Source organism: Heloderma suspectum, chromosome 1, assembly GCF_057233095.1.
Source record: "Heloderma suspectum isolate Gila_16-S chromosome 1, 16-S_ref, whole genome shotgun sequence".
Taxonomy (NCBI): domain Eukaryota; kingdom Metazoa; phylum Chordata; class Lepidosauria; order Squamata; family Helodermatidae; genus Heloderma; species Heloderma suspectum.
Window position 1 is genome coordinate 345745837 of NC_139458.1, and position 23430 is coordinate 345769266.

General features: G+C 41.4%; 1 protein-coding gene across 18 annotated transcripts in view; it reads left to right on the forward strand.

Moving 5' to 3' along the window:
- STXBP5 (syntaxin binding protein 5) overlaps nucleotides 1-23430 on the forward strand; it is a 159707-nt gene that overhangs the window by 59288 nt on the left and 76989 nt on the right. For all 18 annotated transcript variants that reach the window (XM_084827793.1, XM_084827788.1, XM_084827791.1 and 15 more), the window contains 2 exons: nucleotides 658-721; nucleotides 5852-5935. In XM_084827793.1, the coding sequence (XP_084683919.1) occupies nucleotides 658-721; nucleotides 5852-5935 (148 nt within the window). The remainder of the gene's footprint in view (nucleotides 1-657; nucleotides 722-5851; nucleotides 5936-23430) is intronic.

Sequence of the window (23430 nt, forward strand, 5' to 3'; positions counted from 1 at the left end):
CCCTCTCTTTTGTACATGCATAATGCACTTCTCCTAAGGATGGAGAAGTCCCTCATCTGTCTATCTTAATGCATGGCAGGTTGGTAAGGAAGGAGGTGCTCCTTTAGATATGTGGGTCCTCAAGCTGTTTAGGACTTTAAAGGTAAGCACTAGAACCTTGAAGTGGGTTCAGTAGTGAATAGGAAGTCAATGTAGTTCCTTCAGAATTGTCTTATTGATAACTGGTGCCTGCTTATCTGTGGTACTGCAGTGCAGGTATTTTTAGACCATGGGTAGGCAGCCTTTGCGGCCTGTTAGCACAGTTGGAAATTTGAGAAACTGTTCTAGGCACCATCATAAAATGGCTCCCATGGGTGGGCATGGCTAGTCACTAAGGACAAGTAACCTACCCAGAGGTATTCATGGGAAATTAAGATGCCAGCAGCCAGAGGATCCCACTTTGCTTTAAAGCAATCCCACCTGTCAGTAAGAAAATATAAACACATTTTAATAAAATCTGGGAAGAGTAATGGGCACAAATGAAGGTGTCTGGGGGCATATTGGTGCCTGGGTGCTATAAACATTGCACCCAGGTACTAGACTATAACATCGTAATTGTTTTGTGGAACTACATCCCTGTTTTTAGATCTTATAAATAGACCATTTTTACATTTTCAGGTCATCCAAGTCCCATCCTGGACCTGTTGTCCATATTAGTGACAATCCAATGGATGAAGGCAAGGTAAGTTAAAACTTAAAAAAAACAAAAAAAACCCCACTGAACAACTGTTTAGGGTATTATTACATCTTAGTATTAAAATATTCCGCTTACTCCTTTTTAGATGCTAGTAGCTTGTATAAGAAAGGAATACAACTTAGCAGATCTGGTGAAAAAATACTATGTTTAGAAATAAAAATCTATGGCAAGATGGCATTATCTATAACTGTATATTTGGATAGTGTATTTAATTGTCCTTTGCAGAAGTGGCCACTATGTCTAAAGACATGTAGATTATATCAGGAACTCAACCGGGGCAGGGGGCAGGTGGGCAGTAGTTTTGGGGTGACTGAATGATGACAAGGTTAAATACTCCCCCTCTTATTGCTTATGTACTCTAAATATCCTCCTTCACTCTGCAACTGCCCCCAAAGCTGCTTTGCTGTTAAAAATGGCACTGGTGACCTTGCATATGAAAATGTGCTTTTGTAAGGTTACAGAATTATTTCAGCCTCCAGCAACTGGTCAAGCAACCACATAGGGTAGACAGGCTAGTAATACTTTACAGAAAGATTCAACATTTCATTTCATTAAGTCCATGTTATAGGTGTGGGGGCAGCAGTGTGACTGACAATGTGCCCTCTCAACCCTTATCCCTCCTGGCTAATAAAAGCTAGCTGAGGGGGTATGACTGGGTGGGTCCAGGGTGTGGTGAATGCTTCCCTTCGGGAAGAGGTGGTCCCTTCTATCTTTAAGGAGGTAGTAGTGTGATCACTCCTGAAGAAGCCTACTCTGGATCCAAGGATATTAGACAACTACCACCCAGTTGCAAATACCCCTTTTTTAGAGAAGGCTCTGGAGAGGGTAGTGGCGGAGCAACTGCAGGCACTCTTGGAGGATACTGATTATCTAGACCCATTTCAATCTGGATTTCGTCCTGGTTATGGAACTGAATCAGCCTTGGTCACCCTGGTGGATGATCTTTATCAAGAGAGGGACAAGGGGATCTAATTCTGCTTGATCTGTCAGCGGCTTTTGATATCATTGACCATGGTATCGTCCTGGATTGACTCTGGGATGGGTATCGGAGGCACTGCGTTACAGTGGTTCCAGTTCTACCTGCGGGGCTGATTTCAGAGAGTAACATTGGGTGACAATTCCTCAGCCCCTTGGTAATTGAGCTATGGGGTTCTGCAGGATACCATCTTGTCCCCAGTGTTATTTAACATCTATATGAAGCTGCTGGGAGTGGTCATTAGGGGATTTGGAGCCAAGTGCTATCAGTATGCTGATGTCACAGGGAGATAGAGCTGTGTGTCATCTCAGTAATGAGCTGGATGAGGGCCAATAAACTGAAGCTGAATCCTGGCAAGATGGAAGCCCTGTGGGTGAGTGGTTCCTGAGTCCGGGAGATAGGCTCATTGCCTGTTCTGGATGGGGTTGCACTTTCTCCGAAAGATCAGGTCTGTAGTTTGGGGGTACTCCTAGATCCATCACTGTCGCTGGAAGCCCAAGTGGCCATAGCGGCTTGGAGTGCCTTTTATCAGCTTCAGCTGGTTTGCCAACTACTGCCGTTCCTGGACAGGGATAGCTTGGCCTCAGTGGTCCAGGCGCTAGTAACCACAAGACTGGATTACTGCAGTGCGCTCTATATGGGGCTGCCCTTAAGGCTGCTCTGGAAGCTCAAGGTAGTGCAGAATGCAGCACTTTGGCTGTTGTCAGGAGCTGCCCCTTTTCAGCATGTAACTCCTTTGCTGAGGGAACTACACTGGCTGCCTATTCATTACCAGGCCAGGTTTAAGGTTTTGGTACCAGTGTACAAAGCCCTAAACAACTTGGGACCAGGATACCTGAGAGAGCACCTCCTTCTTTACCAACATGCCTAGTCACTGAGGCCATCAGAGGGCTCGCCCCTGGTGGTTCCACATGGACCTATGGCTCGACTGGAGTCCACCAGGAGAAGAGCCTTCGGTGTGGCAGCTCCCTTTCTTTGGAATCCCCTGCCTCTGGGGGTCGTGTTTTAATCTTTAATGTCGTGTTTTAATCTTTCATTCTTTTACTGTTTTTTCTTTTGTGTTCACCGCTCCGAAAGATGTTCTAGATATGGAGCGGTATATAAATATTGTAAATAAATAAATGTAAAGCACCAGCCTGAATATAGTTGGCTAACGTTATATAACTGACTAAAATTAAAATGAAGCATCCAGATGCTTGACAGTGCCTTTACTCTCACTGACCAGAACACTGGAAAACTAGTTTTTTTCCGTCTGTAATGGGCTATTGCATAAGATGGCCTGCCTCTATGCTTTTATTTACTGACATAAATGAAGGGCTTAGAAGTCTACCTTTAAAAAAAAACACCAAACCCTGAAAGGGAACATTCAGTTGAAGGTTCAACATCCCCGAGTCAATCATCCCAGAGGCTGTTACTGGGAATTAATATTTTTTTAAAAATTGATTCCATCGTTTGTTTCATTATCTGTGTATAATTTTGTTATCTGCCAATAGGAACACATAAATGTCTCATCATATGTCCTAGGGATTTCTCTTTCAAACCACATCCACCAGAAAAATGGTAGTTCCTGGCAATTAAATCACTTTCAACTTTTGGACTATCATGCAAGCATAGATATTTGATAGATGCTCACACTGTACTAGTAGTAGCTTATGACACACTGCTGTTTCAAAAATACATGTATGGAACCTATACTCAGAGCCCAAATGTTTTACTTTACCTTACCCTTTTTATTAGTGAAGCTGTAAAATTTTGTGTAAAATTTTGCTTATGGTCAATGACATTTTTACATAGTGTGAATATTATATATATATATATATGTGTGTGTGTGTGTGTGTGTGTGTGTGTGTGAATGAATGATTTCTAATTTTCCACATTCACCAGATTAAATGGAATTTAGTATTTCATAATGTTTTGGGGCAGGATTATGTTATAAATCTTAAACGTTAGGAAATCCTGTCTGATTTTCTGATACTAGGATTAAAACCGGATCTTGAAGATATTTATATGCAAAAGAAGGATTTATATAATACCTGTTAACAATTTTGACTAGGGAGCATACCAGATTGGTGAAGATTATTCCCAAGCAACAGCAGGCATTTTGTGAAATCTGAAGTATAGATATAATAAACTTCCAGTGTTCATTTTTAATACTTTTGATGTGAATAAATGGTTTAAAAATGAATTATCTTGGTCCTTTTAGACTTGCATTTTTATTATATAGTGGTCTTCCACACACTGGATATTTACAAATGTAACCAAACTGATTTGATCTGGAAAACAAAGGATGTTGGTCTATTTCTTTTAATGACAGTTCTCTCTATGCAGATGAGCACACTCTCATGTAATGTTTTCCTCCATGATAGTAGAAGACGATTGCTGAAAGGGCATGTGGTGTGAGTGAATAACACCACTCAACCATCACTTGTATTCCTGGTTGTATTTTGACCCTGGTGTTGCTTTCTGCTACTGTTTTCTTGATTCCTGTCTAATAGCTTTCCATTATATTTCCAAGTTCAATTCAAGAATTGCTTTTTTGAGGCTATCTGGTTTTATATCTGTTCTTTTGAAAACTATAGGGAACTTAGATCTGCACAACATGCAGGCTTCAAGTCAAAAACAGCATTCTAGTCAATACATTGTGGTAAACCTAAGGCACAAAAACAGGATTATTATTTTAGAGCCTATTTAAATATGGAGAAAAGGTACTGAGTGCAATCTATTCTAGACCATACCACTTGAGATACTAGTCAGATATATTTACTTGGAGCATTTCTACCCCGTCCTTCAGCCAAAAAGCCTACTGGGGCGACTTATAGAACATTTAAAAACAAGACAGTCCCAGCCCTCATGCTTACAATATAAAAAGACACAACAACAACAGAAAAAAAAAGGTAAGGAAGAGAAAAACAAGAAGACCCAGATCCCAATTCTTACATTTACAAAGTTCTTCTAATGACCAGCTGTGATGGAAACCATTCAGAGAGGAGGAGCCAAAAGTAGCTTGGGTCTCAGCAGAGCCTGGAGTGGTTCTGTTTCCTATTTCTCCCTGTGCTGCAGTCTGATGGAATAGCTGCTGCTAGGTGATGATTGAGGGAGGAAGGAACCTAATGCAGCTGGTCTTTCAGCAGATTGGATGGAGGGCCCCAGGTTCCTATTAATTTGAATTGTTCTCTGTCTTAAGCACAAACTGCTTGCATGTGTAAAGCCTGTTCCTTTCATGCTAGTTTCCTGTGTTCTGGATGTGTTTTTCTAGAGGATTACTTTCAAAAATGCAGTAGTCTAGCAGCGCCTGGTAAACTTTCTGAACATCTGAATTAGTTCTTAAATCTTCTTCTTTTGCACATTTTGGCACTGAATGACTATTTTAGCACTACATGCTACATTTTAAGCCCGTTGTAAGGTGAAGAATTGCAGGTCAGTTTATGTGCTCCAAAAAGGAAAGGAGACAAACCATTTTGGGGAAAGAATAGTAGCAAACCACAAAGGGACAAAGATAATTTATTTCCCAAAATTAGCTTGTATCACTTTTTCATCTCAGCTTTCCTTCAGGGTAATAATTAAATTATGCATGCAAAATAATTCTGTAAAGTACACGGCATCTGCTTCATATCAGTGGTTCAACACAAGCTGGGAAGCTTCTGCACGAGCTGAAAGGGCAGATACACACCCTATTCTGGCTTTCAGTTTTATTTCATAGCTTTTAATGTCTCTTGTGTGTTCATCTGTGGGTGGATTCATACAACTCTGAACTATGAAGCAGCCCTTAAATGATCTGTGTGTGGTGTACACTTGAATTTTCTAAATAAGACATTTGTTGAGATTGGATATCCTAGTATTTGTGCGTAATCCTGAACTGGATGCTTTCTAGGACATGCTGTAGAGTATATATTTCTTTGGTGTCAGAACACTCAACCAATTAGCATGTCCCAAATAGTGATTTTAGTATATCAAAATGATATCCCATCTTTTTGGTGGGTCTGGTAGTACTGGTGGGATAATCTCTTTAGTGTTATGCTTGTGTAGTTATTATCCATGTGCAGCAAGTCTTATAATTGGACCACATGTGTTTTACATACTGGAAGTAACTTATTTTTCATCCTTAGAAAATTAATATATTCTGTTATAATTTATTACAGCTATTGCTTGGTTTTGAATCGGGAACAGTGGCATTATGGGACCTCAAATCCAAGAAGGCAGAATACAGATACACCCATGATGAGGTAATCAGAAATCACGCATCTTAAAGACTTTTTATGTCATAGTTCCATTGATTCTTTTAGAATTAATGTGATTGCGTAGCCACTATTTTAATGATCAGTAACTATTGCTCATGCTAGTCTTGAATGTGAGAGCAAGAATGTGAGTATGTGAGTCACTCAGATTCATACATTATTCATTGTGTTGAAGCAGGACTGGAGAAGCTACACGAGAGACCCAGTAACTGGATGAGATTTACTGAATGACATAGGAATTTAGAAGTGGGGAATAAAGTTTTGAGGTTATTAAATTTCCATGCCATATATGGACATCAACATGGGTGTATTGAATATTTATCTATTTTTAAAATTCAGTGTTGGAGGATGCTAAAGGTACACGAGTGAGTTTTGGGGAAGAATAGGAGAGTTGCCCTAGTCTCTAAAAATGGGAAGAAAGAAGTACAACAAAGGAATAAGAATCCTTGCCACACGCCCACACCCTAATTCAGGTCCCACTTTGCTTTAGTAGAACCTTAATGATCTGTCTCCAGGAAACTAAACACAGTGAGTGACAAATATGGTTTGTTGCTGTAGTTGAATTGTATAAATGCCATGAGTGAAGAAAACTTGGAAATACACATCAGATCCTTGTGTGTTTGGGTTGAACAGTGAGTGGTTTGGGCCAGGAAAGGTACAGTAACTAGCTCAGCACATCTGCATATTAAATGAAATACATTAGTTTCCTTTTCATCAAATTTAACAATCTTTTAAACACTGTAATTGGGTCATCCATTCTGCTGTCTGGATTAGTTTTAAAGTTGTGGTGAATTTGGGCTTTTGTGTTGTATTCTGTAGTATTTTAATTATGTAAACTATTTTATTTTCTTAGCGTGAACCACCCTGGGATATATTTGTATGAAGGGTGGCATACAAACACCAGTTAAGAAAGAAATGAATATGAACAAATTCCCTCAGGTTCACATGGGGAAACTTTCAATATTCATATTACATCTTGCTAGATTCCTCTATTTAGTCTTGAGGAATCATAGAATAGTAGGGTTGGAAGGGGCCTACAAGACCATCGAGCCCAACCCCCTGCTCAATGCAGGAATCTAAGTCAAAGCATCCCTGACAGATGGCTGTCCAGCTTCATCTGGAATGCCTCCAGTGTGGGAGAGCCCACTACCTCCCTAGGTAAGGAGTTACATCATAACTCAGGTACTGAGAGCCATTTTACACAGCACTGCTGACTGTTTGCCACAGTAAATGTGTGAAAGGGAGATGTACACATGTGCAGGTGACATTTTGGAGTCACAGGAAAATATGTTTTGAGATATCTGAATCAGTTCCTGTTTATGTTGGAAAATCTAAAGTTTATATACTGCAATGCTGAATAACATATACAATTAATATTTGCTTATGTATATCCTCATCTTAGTCCTCTAGAATCTCTCAAAGCAGCTATTACATATAGAATTATATTATCTATTATATATAGATATAGTATTCTAATATTAATATTAATGAGAATGAGAAAAGTCTGTAGTCTATACAGGAAGTTTGGATACGGAGGGATGGGAAGAAAACAGAAAAAGAACACAGTGAAAATACGACATTGATCCTTCACTACTTTATATTGAAAGCTCTAATAGGATACATAAGAAATTTCAGTTATGTCTGAGCTAAAGGGGGAGGGGTTTGTTGTTGTTTGCAATGATTAAACTTAGCTTTAGAGTGGAATTGGGCTTGCTTCAAATGTAACTGAAAACAATCATTTTTATCTATGTCATAGTCTATGAGAGCGAGCAGTGGTGAACCTCAGTAACTTTATGTGCTCTCTCTTCTTTTGTGTCCATGAGAAGATGCTCTCAGTCTTAAAATAGCCATAGTTCCCTTGACATCTGGAGTTGGAGGAAACTCGTTTGTTGCTATGGTTAGGGAGAACAAGTCAGGATTAAACTATGATTTCAGATCCTGGCATGTTCAGACTGCATGGGGAATTGTGGATAGTTTAAAATAAAAAGTGAGAGCATTTGATTTCCTTGTGGGCACAAAAGAGGAGGAGAGGGAGTGTGTGCAAGCCCAAGGCTTGCCATGGCTCATTCTTACACATTCTTTAAGCTTTATTCATGTGCAATAAATGGTACTTCAATGGTATGGTGGATCAGCATTGTTCCAAACTTAATCCCTTATCTGTATTTTATCAGTCTGAGGCAGCTGCAATGTTCGTTGCATGGTAATACAAGATAAGATTTTGAACTAACATCCCTTCTGTTTCTGTTGGCTTCTTCAAGATGAAAGATGAAGCCACAAGTAGGGATGTACGAAAGTCACTTACCTTTTAGCGAAATTGATTCGAGGTGGGGGGGGAGGCGCTCCGTCCCTCCCCCGAAATTCTGGCTGGCCGGCTCTGCTCCGCAGGGATTCTGCAGAGCCGCCGGCCGGCTCCGCCAGCAGCCGGACATCCGGCCGCTGGCTAGCAGGGACGCAAATGGCGGCAGCCCATGGGCGCTGCCATTTGTGTTCCTTATTTTGGCACGTCTTAGTCTACGTAAACATTTACGTAGACTAAGACGGCGAAAATAAGGGGAACGCAAATAGCGTAGACGCTACGCTATTTATGTTCCCCTTATTTTCGCCGTCTTAGTCTACGTAAATGTTTACGTAGACTAAGACGTGCCAAAATAAGGAACGCAAATGGCGGCGCCCATGGGTGCCGCCATTTGCGTACGCGCATTTTTCTTTTCTTTTAAATCAGCCATGATAGGCTACGTAAACATTTACGTAGCCTATCACGGTGTTTCTTAAAAAATTTAGCCGTGATAGGCTACGTAAATCTTTACGTAGCCTATTACGTTTGTGTGTGTGTGTGTGTGTGTTTTTAACTGGAAATGGCGGCGGCGGCGGCAGCCAGTAGGAAGACCGGTAGCCGCCGCCTCCAGGAAGATCCGCCCAAGGTAAGTCCCGTCCCGGGGGGAGCGGGGGGGTGGCTGACCATTCTGCCACCGATTTCGGGGGGCTGAATGCGCTGGCATTCGGCCTCCCCGAGATTCGTGGCAGAATTCTCTGACATCCCTAGCCATAAGCCACTTTCCTTTCTATGTATAACCAAATTCAGTTCTGCTGTTTTTTAATAAGGGCATCAGGACTTGTTTGAATAGCCATAAATAGAAAGATTAGGAAGGTCATTCATTTTAACCGTAGTTCTTTTACCCATTCATGATTATATATCAGGACTTGAGCAATCTTGAAGATTTTTTTTATTTAAACATTTTCCATACACAAATTAACATTAACAAAAATAATCTCACTATATCCCCTGGCAAAAACTAATGGAATTTATTTGTTTGTTTATTTAATGTTTCATCCTTTTACATTTCATTTATTATTTCCAAACTGTCCCATAGCTGAAGCTTTCTGGGTGGTTCACAAAAAATCTCCAAATTTTTGGATTTTAGGGTGGTGTACAATAAATAATCATAACTAAACAGTGAGTAGAATCCATAAAAATTAACGTTAAAATACCTGGCTAAATAGAAATATTTTTGCCAAAAAGATTGTAATGTTGGTGCCAGGTGGATTTCAGTCTAGGGAGGATGTTCTGTTGCCAGCATCTCACTGCTGAAAAACCCATCTCTCTTCTTGCTGAATACTGTACCTCCAATAAAGTAGGCACCTGAAGGAAGGCTTCAGCAGAAGGTCTCAAAACGTGGGCAGATTAATATGGGAAGAGGCACTTCTGCATATATCTAAGTCCCAAAACACATTTTGAGACCGCGTTTTATTTACATTAAAAGTAAATATCAGCACCTTGAATTGGCCCCAGAAACGAAAAGGTAGTCAGTGGAGTTCTTTCAATATTGGTTATTTTATGCATAAATCTGATTGTACTAGTCAACAGTCTGGTGACTGCCTTCTGCACTAGCTGAAGCTTCCATATATTTATTATTTACTTGATTTAAAATATTTCTGAATCTGCTCTCCACTCAATGAGTGTTTGAAGTGATTTACAATAAAACCATAAACACAATAAAATACAATAATTTCAAACCAAACTGAAAACTGATAAAATGCATAACACTAAAGCAATGAACACTTCTAGAATCAAAGAGCAGCCTTAGTAAGGAAAAGCTTAGCGGAACAATGTAGTTTTTACCAGCTATCTAAAGGTCAATAATGAGGGAGCCAAACTGTTCTCCCTGGAAAGAGAGTTCAACAGCCAGGTTGCTGTTACACAGAAGTAGTGTTCAAGGGCAGCCCTATGTATAACACATTGCAGTAATCTAACTGGGAGATTACCAATGCATGAATTGCCATGGCCACACGGACAGCTGGGCTGGAGGAGCACCGAACATCTGACAGTGGCCGTGTTCCCCCTCCCCCTGCTGTCACCCGTGGACAAAATAACATCTAGCCTGGTCGCACGTCCACCTTTCTCTTCTTGCAGCACCAGCATGATGAATGCGCTTTCTGGTTATCCCTGGGGAGTACTTTCCCTCTGTGCTAGCTTCACTTATCTTATTTGGTGCATAGGTGTGCAGCACGCAAGAACAGAAAAACTTCCTCATGAAAGATATGAGGCAGAAAAGGCATTGGGGAGGCCTCCTTGGGTGACCTTACTCATGCTCCTCCCAATAGGCAGGAAGTGTGTAAAAAAGAAAAGAGGAAGCTACATTGTCCAGCAACCTCCTCGCAAATCGGAACAAAGTTGGAAGGAAGAATGGGTGCTGCCATGCCATTTAGGGGATGGGCCAACCAGCCAATGACAATGGCTGTGGGACTGGCTAGCGGAGCAACTTACTTTCTTTTGCTGAATGAAGGCCATGGATTGGATCTTCCCCACTTCTCAGAAGATTCATTTTGGATTAAATTAAAAAAAAAAAAAAGATTTTGTGTGAGTGAGTTTTGTGTGTTTACCTGGGGAGGTGGTGGGCTCTCCCACACTGGAGGCCTTCAAGACGAGGCTGGACAGCCATTTGTCAGGGATGCTCTGCCTTGGATTCCTGCATTGAGCAGGGGGTTGGACTTGATGGCCTTGTAGGCCCCTTCCAACCCTACTATTCTATGATTCTATGATTCGATGAGTCTGTGTGTTACTGAGTGAGAGTGAGCGTATCTGTGTGCCCTTCTTGTTAGCAAAGTTCTTTTTTTCTCCCCTAAGTTTTCTGCCCAGTTGAGAAGAGCCAGCCAGAGCCATATGTAGTTCTTTTCCTCCCTTTATTCAAGGGATGGGGAAGTAGATGACTGTGAGTACTGTTATTACTCTGACCCATTGCATTTTTTCTAAGATGTGGTGGTTGTGAGTGATTTTTTTCTGAGCAAGTGTTGTGGGTCACTTCTTTTTTTCTGAGCAAGATATGGTGGGTGTGGAGTAGTAGTATTTTTTCTGAGAAAGATATTGCAGCGGACTTGGGAATTTTTATCAGAACCATATCTGCTTGCTGTGAAGGTGTATGCGTGTGTTTGTGTATACATGCTTTGGTAGGTCTGGAGCTGCGGAAAAATAAGCTTCATGTGGAAGTAGTGGTAACATTAGAAAGTTTTCCTCATTATGTGTATCACCAATTTTGTGTTGGCTATGTATGCTAGCACCAGCATATCCCTTGTGATGGCAGAACTGGCACGCATGCATTGGCTTGCATCCAGAAGGTTTCCTTCCTTTTGCAAAAGAGCCTTTGATCCAGTGGAGGCTTCTCCTAGCAAAAGAGGCAGCTGATTTTTTTCTGATTCCTACGTGCCCCTCTGCCACCTCCCACACTATTCTGGAGGGTCTCCCAAGCCTCTGGAGCAGATTCTCGTGGGCTGCAGAAGGAAGGGGGAATTGGCAAAAAGAGAGAGAAAAGCTTTGTTCCTTTGCACCAGCGGGATGCTCCACTATATCAATGGCCTTTCTGTGAATGAAAGGAATCCAAGGCTATGTTTATTACTGGGCATCATGCTCAGCAAGAAGAACTTCCAGGTCAAGCACTGGTACAAGTAAAGGCTATTTCTTGTACCGTAACACTTAAAAGATTTTAAGAGGTATATAACATAGAATTTTAAGTCTGTGTTTTCTATATTTTGGTCAACTTGGATTTTCCTGAATATATTTGGCCTTTGGTTTTATCTTCAGCTGTGTTTTATTATATTCACTATGAATATTTATATTGCTATTTCTGATCAGATAAATTGCAATCACTAGTTCTGCTGTTACTGTAGGCAAACATTAGCAAATACCTTGTCTGATGAATAGGACGCTGTCCATGAAAGCTTATAGCAGAATAAATGCATTTGACTTTAAGGTGCCACAAGACTATTTGTTGTTGACCTTGCTTATTCATTTATTTCATTTAATTTCTATACTGCCCAATAGACGAAGCTCTCTGGCCAGTTCTAAGTGATTTAACAGTTAAAATATTTTTATGAAGAGGATTTTAGTTGAAATACTAAATTATGTATCTACATATAGCGTTAGCTGTAGGTCTCACAAACATTTTTCAACAGAGTAAAGGTAGTCAAGATTCCAAACTAGTTGGAAGCCTAAGGTGATTCCAGGTGAGGATTTTATTTTGAAAAAATTCTGCCTCATTCATAGAATTTTGTAAGAGGTCCAGAAGATATCATCTTCAATTTGTAAACTGTCTGTGTTTTCCGACTGCTGTTTCTGTCTTTTTTCTTTCCACAAAAAATCTGAAAAGAGTACAGTGTTGGTGCCAGGTGTACCTTGCAGGGAGGGTACTGCAAAGTCAAGCCTGCACCCACAGAGAAGGCCCTCTCTTTTGTAGATGAAAGACATACCCTTATTGATTGAATATGTAGAAGGGCCTCAGATGATGATGTTAACGCATGGGCAGGTTGATAGGGGAGGAGGCATTCCTTAGGTACTTGGTAAGCTTTAAGGTATGCACCTTGAATTGGTCTCAGTAATGAATAGATAGCCAAAGTAGGTCCTTCAGAACTCATATAATAAGATTCCACTTAGGTCAGTGGTGGGGACTGTATGGACCTCCAGATGTTCATAGAATAATAGGGCTGGAAGGGGCCCACAAGGCCATCGAGTCCAACACCCTGCTCAATGCAGGAATCCAAGTCAGAGCATCCCCGACAGATGGCTGTCCAGCCTCGTCTTGAACGCTTCCAGTGTGGGAGAGCCCACGACCTCCCTAGGTAATTGGTTCCATTGTCGTATTGCTCTAACAGTCAGGAGGTTTTTCCTGATGTTCAGCCAGAATATGGCTTCCTGTAACTTGAGCCCATTATTCCGTGTCCTGCACTCTGGGATGATCAAGAAGAGATCCTGGCCTTCTTCTCTGTGACAACCTTTCAAGTACTTGAAGAGGGCTATCATATGTCCCCTCTGTCTTCTCTTCTCAAGGCTAAACATGCCCAGGTCTTTCAGTCTCTCCTCATAGGGCTTTGTTTCCAGTCCTCTGATCATCTTTGTTGCCCTCCTCTGAATCCTCTCCAGTTTGTCTGCATCCTTCTTAAAGTGTGGTGCCCAGAACTGGACACAATACTCCAGATGAGGCCTAACCAGTGCTGAGTAGAGGGGAACTAGTACTTCCCGGGATTTGGAAGCTATGCTTCTGTTAATGCAGCCCAAAATAGCATTTGCCTTTTTTGCAGCCACGTCACATTGTTGGCTCATATTCAGCTTGTGATCGACAACAATTCCAAGATCTTTCTTGCTTGTCGTGTTGTTGAGCCACGTATCCCCCATCTTGTAACTGTGCATTTGGTTTCTTTTTCCTAGGTGCAGAACTTGGCATTTATCCGTTAAATGTCATTCTGTTGTTTTCTGCCCAGCGCTCCAGTCTATTCAGATCACTTTGAATTTTGTTTCTGTCTTCCAAAGTATTAGCTATCCCGCCCAGTTTGGTGTCATCTGCAAATTTGATCAGCATTCCCTGCACCTCCTCCTCCAAGTCATTAATAAAAATGTTGAAGAGCACCGGGCCCAGGACTGAGCCCTGCGGTACCCCACTCGTTACCTCTCCCCAGTTTGAGAAGGTCCCATTGAGAAGCACACTTTGAGTCCGATTCTGTAGCCAACTGTGGATCCACCGGATCGTTGTTTCATCTAGCCCACTTTGAGCTAGTTTGCTCATCAGGATATCATGGGGCACTTTGTTGAAAGCTTTGCTGAAGTCGAGGTATATGATGCCTACAGCATTCCCACGGTCTACAAGGGAGGTTACTTGATCAAAAAATTAGATCAGATTTGTCTGGCAGGACTTGTTTTTGACAAATCCATGTTGGCTTCGAGTAATCACTGCATTGTTTTCAAGGTGCTTCCAGATGGATTGCTTTATCATCTGCTCCAGAATTTTCCCTGGGATTGATGTCAGACTGACTTGTCTGTAGTTCCCAGGTTCCTCCTTTTTACCCTTTTTGAAGACAGGGACAACATTAGCCCTCCTCTAGTCATCTGGCACTTCCCCCATCCTCCATGATATCTCAAAGAGAATAGACAGCGGTTCTGAGAGTTCTTCTGCCAATTCCTTTATGACTCTAGGATGCAGTTCATCTGGCCCTGGAGATTTGAACTCATTCAAAGTAATTAGGTGTTCCCTGACCATATGCCTATCGATCTCAAGCTGCAATCCTGCCCCTTCAGCCTGCACTTCGCCTTTGCCAGGGGGGTCATAGACCCTGTTTTGGGAGAAGACTGAGCCAAAGTAGGAATTGAGCACCTCTGCCTTTTCTTTGTCATCTGTTATCGTTTTGCCATCCTTATTTAATAGTTGAACAACCATTTCTTTCCTCTGCCTTTTACTATGCACGTAGCTGAAGAAAGCCTTTTTGTTGTTTTTAGCATCCCTCGCTAACCTCAGCTCATTCTCAGCTTTAACCTTCCTGACGCCATCCCTGCAATTCTGTGCTACCTGGCTGTACTCTTCCTTTGTTACTTGGCCTTCTTTCCACTTCCTATATGTGTCCTTTTTTGTTTTCAGGTCATCCCACATTGGCTTCTTCTGTTGTCTTCCACCTTTTCTTCTTGTTGGAATTGTTTGTGATTGTGCCTTGAGAATTTCCTTTTTTAAAAGCTCCCACCCATCATGGACTCCTTTTCTCGTTAGCATCGCTTGCCATGGGACCTTCCTGATCATTGTTCTGAGTTTATTAAAATCAGCTTTCCTAAAATACAGGGTACGCGTTTGACTACAGTTGGCTTTTTTCTGGAGGCTCGCACATTACATTTACCTAGGTAAACTAGCCAGAATTCTAGTAACCACATTCTGTACTAGTTGGAGCACCTGAACTGTTTTCAAGGGCTGCCCCATGTATAAAGTATTACAGCAATCCAATCTAGACATTACCAGAGAGGGGAGATGGTAAAGCAACTTTTGCTGAATATTATTAATGCCTCCCTAAGGGAAGGTAATTTTCCATCATGTCTAAAAGAAGCAGTTGTTAGATGATTCTGAAGAAGACTTCTCTTGACCCCCTAGACTTCAGTACTTATAGGCCAGTAAGTAATCTACCATTGGGGAGCAAGGTAATAGAGAAGACAGTATCCATTCAACTTCAAGCAGTCATGGATGCAACTGGTTATCTAGAACCATTTCAAACCAGCTTCAGAGTGGGATACGGAGTTGAGACTGCCATGGTTGCCTTGGTGGATGATCTTTGCCTGGGAATTGATAGGGTGAGTGCATGCCTATTGATTATTTTGGATCTCTCAGTGGCATTCGATACCATCAACCATGGTATCCTTCTGAATCGTCTGAGGGAGTTGGGACTTGGAGTTGGGCACTGCTCTGCAGTGGTTCCACTCCTTTCTCTCAGGACAGTTCCAGATGGTGTTGCTCGGGGATAGTTGTTCCTCGAAAAGGACTATTATGTGGAGTCCCTCAGGGCTCCATTCTATCCCCGATGCTGTTCAATATCTACATGAAACTGCTGGGACAGATCATCAGGAGGTTTGGGGCTGAGTGTTATCAGTATGCTGATGACACCCAAATCTATTTCTCCTTAACATCTTTATCCAAGGAAGGTATGACTCCTCTGAATGACTGCCTGAAGTTGGTAATGGGCTGGGTGAGGGAGAAGAAGCTGAAGTTGAATCCAGGCAAGACAGAGGTGCTCATCATGAAGGAATGTCAACCAGTTCTGGATGGGGTTGCACTCCCCCTGAAGAAGCAAGTTCGTAGCTTGGGGGTGCTTCTTGATCCAAACCTACTCCTGGCACCCCAGGTGGAGGCAACAATGAGAAGTGCCTGTTACCAGCTTCAGCTGATATGCCAGTTATGCCCATTCCTGGAACATGTGGACCTGGTAACCGTGGTGCATGCACTGGTAACCTCTCTGCTAGATTTCTGTGATGCACTGTACTTGGTGCTGTCTGTATATTTAGTTCAGAAACTTCAACTGGTACAAAATATGGCAGCCAGATTGGTCTCTGGGACATCCTGTGGAGACCACATTACACCAGTTTTAAAACCTTTACACTGGCTGCCAATTTGTTTCCGAGCAAAATAAAAAAGTGCTGGTTCTTACCTTTAAAGCCTTACATGGTCTAGGTCCAAGGTACCTTAGGGAGCGCCTTCTCCCCTACGTCCCCGTCTGCCACCTAAGGTCCTCTGAGGACTCTCCTATGGCTGCCTAATGTGAGACTGGCAGCCACACGCAAGAGGACCTTCTCCTTTGCCGCCCCTCAACTGTGGAATGACCTGCCGGTTGAAATGCACCTGCTGACCTCGTTGAAGGTTTTTTAAGCAGGCATTAAAGATGCTATTATTCTGGCAGATCTTCCCTTTTTAGAACTCCTGTTCTTTTTGCTGACTTTTGTATATTGTTTTAAGCAGTTGTTTTAAGCTGTGTTTTGTTGTTGGATTTTTAAAAAAAATGTTTCTAGTTCAAAGTTGTTTTTAGTTACATATTTGTATATATTGTCCATATGTTTATGTAAATGGTTTTTAAACTTTGTATACTGTATTTTAATGTTTAACTTTTGTAAACTGCTCAGAGAGCTTCGGCTATGGGGTGGTATAGAAACAACACCAACAATAATAATAATAGATATTATAGCCAGGTTATCGCTATTCAGAGAAGACCACAACTGACTAACTATCCGACTCTGATGAAAGGTGCAGTAAATCACCAAGGCCACAGGTCTGAAGTGACAAGCTGCACACCTGGACCATTGTCCAGCACATAACGGGATAGAAACAGGAAAAAAAAATTATACCATGCTAATGGGGTTTGGGGATATAAACCATGGGAAGGTATATAGTTATCCTAGAAACCCCTGATCATTTTTTAAGAAAATAATCTTTAAAGCAATGATTGGCAAGTCACCACCCCAAATTTGGTTGTAGAAGTTAACTTGAGCTTATAAGAACTGCTGAAACAAAAGTTTTGCAAATCAGTCAGTTCCCAGTTTTACGTCTGTTTGATCCAATGAGAATGGCCAAAGGTGTTTCAACTTCTGCATTTGCAGCTATTTTGCAACATGCAAGAATTTAATCTTATCTGCATTATATATTCATGAGTGATCATTCCTAGCTTCTTGACCTACAAAATAGCTTTAAAGTGCTAGAGCTTTTAGGTTAAAGTATAAAAATATCTCCTGAACATATTACAAAAATATTAAGAACATTTATTCTGGATGTTTCAGGTTTAAACAAAATATTTGTATAAAGTCAAATTCATAATAAAATCGAAATATAGAATAAGGTGCTAAGTCCATGTTTTCAGTAAGGTTTCAAATTACTTAGTGAGTCAGTATAAGGACTTGGGCACAGGATGCACCAGTTATCCATTTTACTATCTAAATTAACCTTTTCCCAGCTGTTACCCCTCTTTTTCCATCTCTTAGACCAGGGGTGGATAACTTCTTGTGTCCTGCAAATCCCATCAGCTCTGGTCAGCATAGACAGTGCTGACGGATAATGGGAGTTGTGGTCCTCCAAATGTTTTATACTACAACTTGCCTATCCCTGCCTTAAATACATAGACTGGATTTGGGCGACATTTATTTGTCATGGGTTATTTAACCCATGATGAGCCTCAGCGCTCGCTGGCGCCAGACTGTATATCCAACCCCTGCTCAGGGATTGTCGTGTTGTACAAACCTGGCAAGTTAAACAATCCTTACATAACCCTAAAACGGACCATGGGCTATGCGAGAGTTGCTTAACCTTTGCCTAACTCATGCTCACAGAGTTCTCACAACACAACACCCCCAAGCAGGGGGTTGCATATTCAAAATGGCAGCTACACATGTCACAGTCTCACCATGGTTTAAATAACTCATGGAGGACTGTTGTGTCATGTGAACAGCCCCATAAAGATCTTACCTACACTCCAGCTCAAGCTATGTCTCTGAAAGTAAGTAGCACTATATATACACAAAATCTTAAAGGTCAAACTTCCATCTGGCATAGTTACTTAACCCTTGTACCTTTCTTGGTTTTCATTTTATTTTTTTGCAGTGTCCAATGGACCCCTTTAAAGTTCTTGCTGGAAAAAAGTTAATGATTGATTTCTAAATAACTTCAGTTTATCATAAAAATAGATTGTATTTGTACCACAGTAAAAACATGGCATGAAATTCAAGGTTGTGTGACCAAATTCTGCTAATGTGATGGGAACTTCTCTTCCTTGCCTCTCCCCATGCTGCTAATGCAAAACCTTCTCTGGATGAGTCCTCGAAGCCTCCTGAGTAGATTTTGAGGGAGGAGGGGAATTGCCACCTCCACATACCACTGATCGAAGCAGTTCTATCAGCAGGAAGACACAGCTTTTAAACTAAACCCTGGGGGAAAGCCAACAGGAGCTAGGAAGCATCCGCTTCAGGTTAAATCATCCAAAGGGGATAAAGATGAAAATGTTTTCAGTTGCCCAAATGTAGGAAGGGAGGCCACAAATATATGAGAGAACGTGACAGCCAGTCAAAGGGGCCTGAGTGCTGTAGCAAAAGATGCACACGCCAGAGACGTCTGGGGTAGGACACTATGAATAGGTGTTTCTATGTAAATGCTAGAAGCCTCTGAACCAAAATGGGAGAGTTGGAGTGCTTGGCTTTAGAGGAGAACCTGGATATTGTGGGCATTATAGAAACCTGGAGGAACGGAGAGAACCAGTGGGATATGGTCAGTTCTGGATATAAACTGTACTGGAAGGACAGGGAAGGGTGTAATGGGGGAGGTGTTGTTCTGTACATCAAAGGGGGAATAATGTTGAGCAGACTAGAACATCTAAAAGGGGCAGACTCTTCCACAGAAGCGCTGTGGGTGACAATACTGGGCTCCAAAACTAATTTAGTGCTAGGAACATACCATCATCCCCCTGATCAGAATGCTCTGGATGACCTTGAGATGGGAGATGGAAAATGAAATCAGGGAGGGCTCCAAATGAGGAAGTGTTATAATAATGGGTCACTTCAATTACCCCCACATTGACTGGATAAATGCATATAGCAGTCATGACAAAGAGGTTAAATTTCTTGATGCCCTAAATGATTGTCCCCAAGAACAGTTGGCCATGGAACAGACCAGAGGGAAGGTGACCTTGGATTTAATCCTAAGTGGTGTCGCCCACGACCTAGTATGAGATGTAAATGTTGTTGAACCAGTTGGAAACAGTGACCATAGTGCTATCAGATTTAATATTTATTTAAGTGGAAAATTACCCAGGAATTCCAACACAATCATATTTGACTTCAAAAGAGGAAACTTTTCTAAAATGAGAGAGCTGGGGAAAAGGAAGGAAAAAGGGAGAGTCAAGAGGATTAAATCCCTTCAAAATGCTTGGAGGTTACACCAAACCCTAATAATAGATGCTCGGCTAAAATGTATGCCACAGGATAGGGAAGGTAGCACCAAGTCCAAGAGGTCACCAGCATGGTTAACAAGCAGTGTCAGGGAAGCTATTAGAGAAAAGAGGGCTTCCTTCAGAAAATGGAAATCTTGCCCAAGTGAGGAAAACAAAAGGGAGCACAAGCTTGCACAAAGGTGATGCAAGCTGACAAGAGATGCAAAAAAGCTTTTTGAAGAGCATATTTCTAACAATATCAAGGCCAACAGTAAATCTTTAAATATAGAAGAAGCAGGAAACCAGCTAGGGAGGCAGTTGGACTGTTGGCTGACAATGGAGTTAAAGGAGTATTAAAGGAGGATAAGGAGATTGCAGAGACGCTGAATGAATCCTTCTTATCTGTCTTCACTGCAGAAGATATAGGACAGATACCTGTGCCTGAACTGATGTTTTCAAGAAGGGAGTCTGAGGAGCTAAGGCAAATAGCAGTGAGAAAAGATGAAGTTCTCAACCTTATTGATAAATTGAAAGTAAATAAATCACCAGACCCACACGGTATCCATCATGGAGTTCTTAACTCAAATATGAAATTCCTGGTCTTAACCAAAATATGCAACATGTCCCTAAGATCAGCCTCTGAACCAGAGGACTGGAAGATGGGTAATGTAGCACCAACTTTTACAAAGGGATCCAGCAGGGATCTAGGTAATTACAGGCCAGTTAGCTTAACGTCTGTTCCAGGTAAATTGATTGAAAGCATTATTAAAGATAAAATTAGTAAGCATATAAAGCGCCCTGCTCAAAAAGAATCAACATGGCTTTTGCAAAGGTAAGTTCTGTCTCACTAACCTTTTAGAGTTCCTTGAAAATGTCAATAAACATTTAGACAGGGTTGATCCAGTAGACTTTGTTTACTTGGACTTCCAAAAGGCTTTTCACGAAGTCTCTCACCAAATACTCCCAAGCAAACTTAGCAATCATGGAATAAGGGGAGAGGCCCTCTTATGGATCAGTAACTGTTTAAAGAATAGAAAACAGAGTAGGAATAAATGGTAAATTCTCCCAATGGAGGGAATTATATAGTGGAGTCCCACAGGGATCTGTATTGGGACTAATGCTTTTCAACTTGTTCATAAATGATCTGGAATTAGGAGTGAGCAGTGAAGTGGCCAAGTTTGCTGATGACACCAAATTATTTAGGGTGGTTAAAACAAAAAGGGATTGTGAGGCGCTCCAAGAAGATCTCTCCAAACTGGGAGAATGGGCATCCAATTGGCAAGTGTGGTTCAATGTAAACAAGTGTAAAATGATGCACGTTGAGTCAAAAAATCCCAGCTTCAAGTATAACCTGGTGGGGTCTGAGTTAGCGGTGACCAACCAAGAAAGAGATCTTGGGGTTCTGGTGGACAGCTCGATGAAAATGTCAACCCAATGTGTGGCCACTGTAAAAAAGAAAAGAAAAAGAAAAGGCAAATTCCATGTTAGGTGTAATTAGAAAAGAAATTGAAGATAAAACTGTGAATATCATACTGCCCCTATACAAATCTATGGTGCAACCACACTTGGAATACTGTGTCCAGTTCTAGTCATCACACCTAAAAATATATATTGTAGAGCTGGAAAAAGTGCAGAAAAGGGCAACTGAAATGATCAGGGGCTGGAGCATCTCCCCTATGAGGAAAGGTTTCAACAGCTGGGATTGTTTTGTTTGGGGGAAAAAGAGGGTAAGGGGAGATATGATAGAGGTTATGCAAAATTATGCATGGTGTGGAGAAAGTGGATAGGGAGGAAAAGTGGATAGGGAAAGTGGATAGGGAAAGTGGATAGGGAAAGTGGATTTTTCTCCCTCTCTCATAATTCTAGAACCCAGGGTAATCCCATGAAGCTGAGTGGTGGGAGATTCAAGACAGATAAAAGGAAGTAATTCTTCACACAGCACATAGTTAAACTATGGAATTCACTACCACAGGATGTAGTAATGGCCACCAATTTGGATGGCTTTAAAAGGGGGTTAGACAAATTCCTGGAGGAGAAAGCTATTAATGGCTACTAGTCCTGATGGCTATGTGCCCCCTCCAGTATCAAAGGCAGTATGCCTATGAACACCAATTGCGGGGGAACATGGGAGGAAGGGTGCCGTTGCACTTGTGTCCTGCTTGTGGGTTCCCAGTCAACAGCTGGTTGGCCAGTGTGTGAACAGAATGCTGTACTAGATGGCTCCTTGGTTTGATCTAGCATACATTTTCTTATGTTCTTATGTTCTAATTATATACAACCTGTAACCTTACACAAAAGCTACTGGGATACATTGGACCCCACAATATTAACTTAATTTCTTTATTGGACTACCAGGAACCCCTGGACTAGAAATCAGAGATGCATAGGTGAAATTCTGGGTTCATAGTAAACAATGGAAGGAATCCAACATATTCTAATATGGATTGTATCCAATTAAGTGCTTTTGTGGACTGAACAACTTCCATCAGCAGAATGGGGAGAGGCAATTCCTCCTCCCACCTGCAGTCTCCCAGGGACTCTCAAAATCTGCTCCAGAGGATTGGTGAGTGCAGGAGAGTGCAGGGGCGAGGTAAAAGTCCCATCATGCAAGATGAAGTTCACTCATACAGTGTTGGATTTTGCCATATCCCCGCCCCCCCCGAACATTGCAAGTAAGAAATCAGTGTTGCAGGTTTACTCCTGTATGAAGATACTCTCCTGTTAACACCAGCATGAAGATAAAACCAACTTGGAGCAGAATTCATCCTCTAGGATAAAATTTACCCCTTGAGTCCAGTAGACCCCTGTATTGCTTTGTAATGGGGTTTTCTAGATGCACAGGAATGTACAGACAAATATTACAAAAACAGAAAACATCTACTCCAGTGCTCTCCAAGTGGTGTAAACAGCAAAATAAAATTTATGATACAGGCAAAATGCTAAGTCATTTTTCCTACCCTATTTTGAGGAGCTGTTGGGGATAGAATGGACTCAGTTAGCTTTGGTAGTTTCACTCTCCCATTCATTTCAGTGGGGTAAATCTGAGCCCTGTTAGCTTAATAATGTTAGCTTCTGTAAAGGTTACAATGCAGTTCCCCCGGTGCATTGCCTCACTTAACCCTAAGGGTGAACATGGCTTTAAAGGTTTAACTTGAAAGGAGAAGAGTGCTATCTCAGTGGTAAAGCATGTGCTCTGCATGCAGAAGGTTGCAGGTTCAGTCCGTAGCATCACCAGGTAGGGCTGGGAAATACTCCTGTCTCCAGTCTGAGTTCCCTGTGCTGAACTAGATAGACCAATGGTCTGACTTGGTATAAGGCTCCTATGTTCCTAGATTAAACTTTTGTGTATTATCAGACCAATCCTTAGTAAGTGCAGTCTGTAGTGGTCAATGCAGTGGTGAGTTATGACTTCCCAGAATGACAGAGAGGAAAACACATGTAAAAGTGCAAAAGTTGTCAATCTTGGAGTAAGGTTGCTTGAGGAATTTGATCTTTGAGTTCCAAAGTTACCTGATCTGTACCTCCCAGACTAATGTGCAGATTGGAACATAGTTCAGATTTCAAATTATTTGGATCTGACATTTCTCAGAATTTTGCAGTACAATTGTCAGCTCAAAAATGTATTAAAATGTGTTTTAAAACACAAATTTTAAGATAAAAAACATTTATAAATGTGTACATTTAAATAAAATATTTAAAAAAGGGTATTTTGTGAGAAACATTTACAAATACCTATTCAAGTATTTATACACCAATTTTTGTGTGCATATTTTAAAAAAATC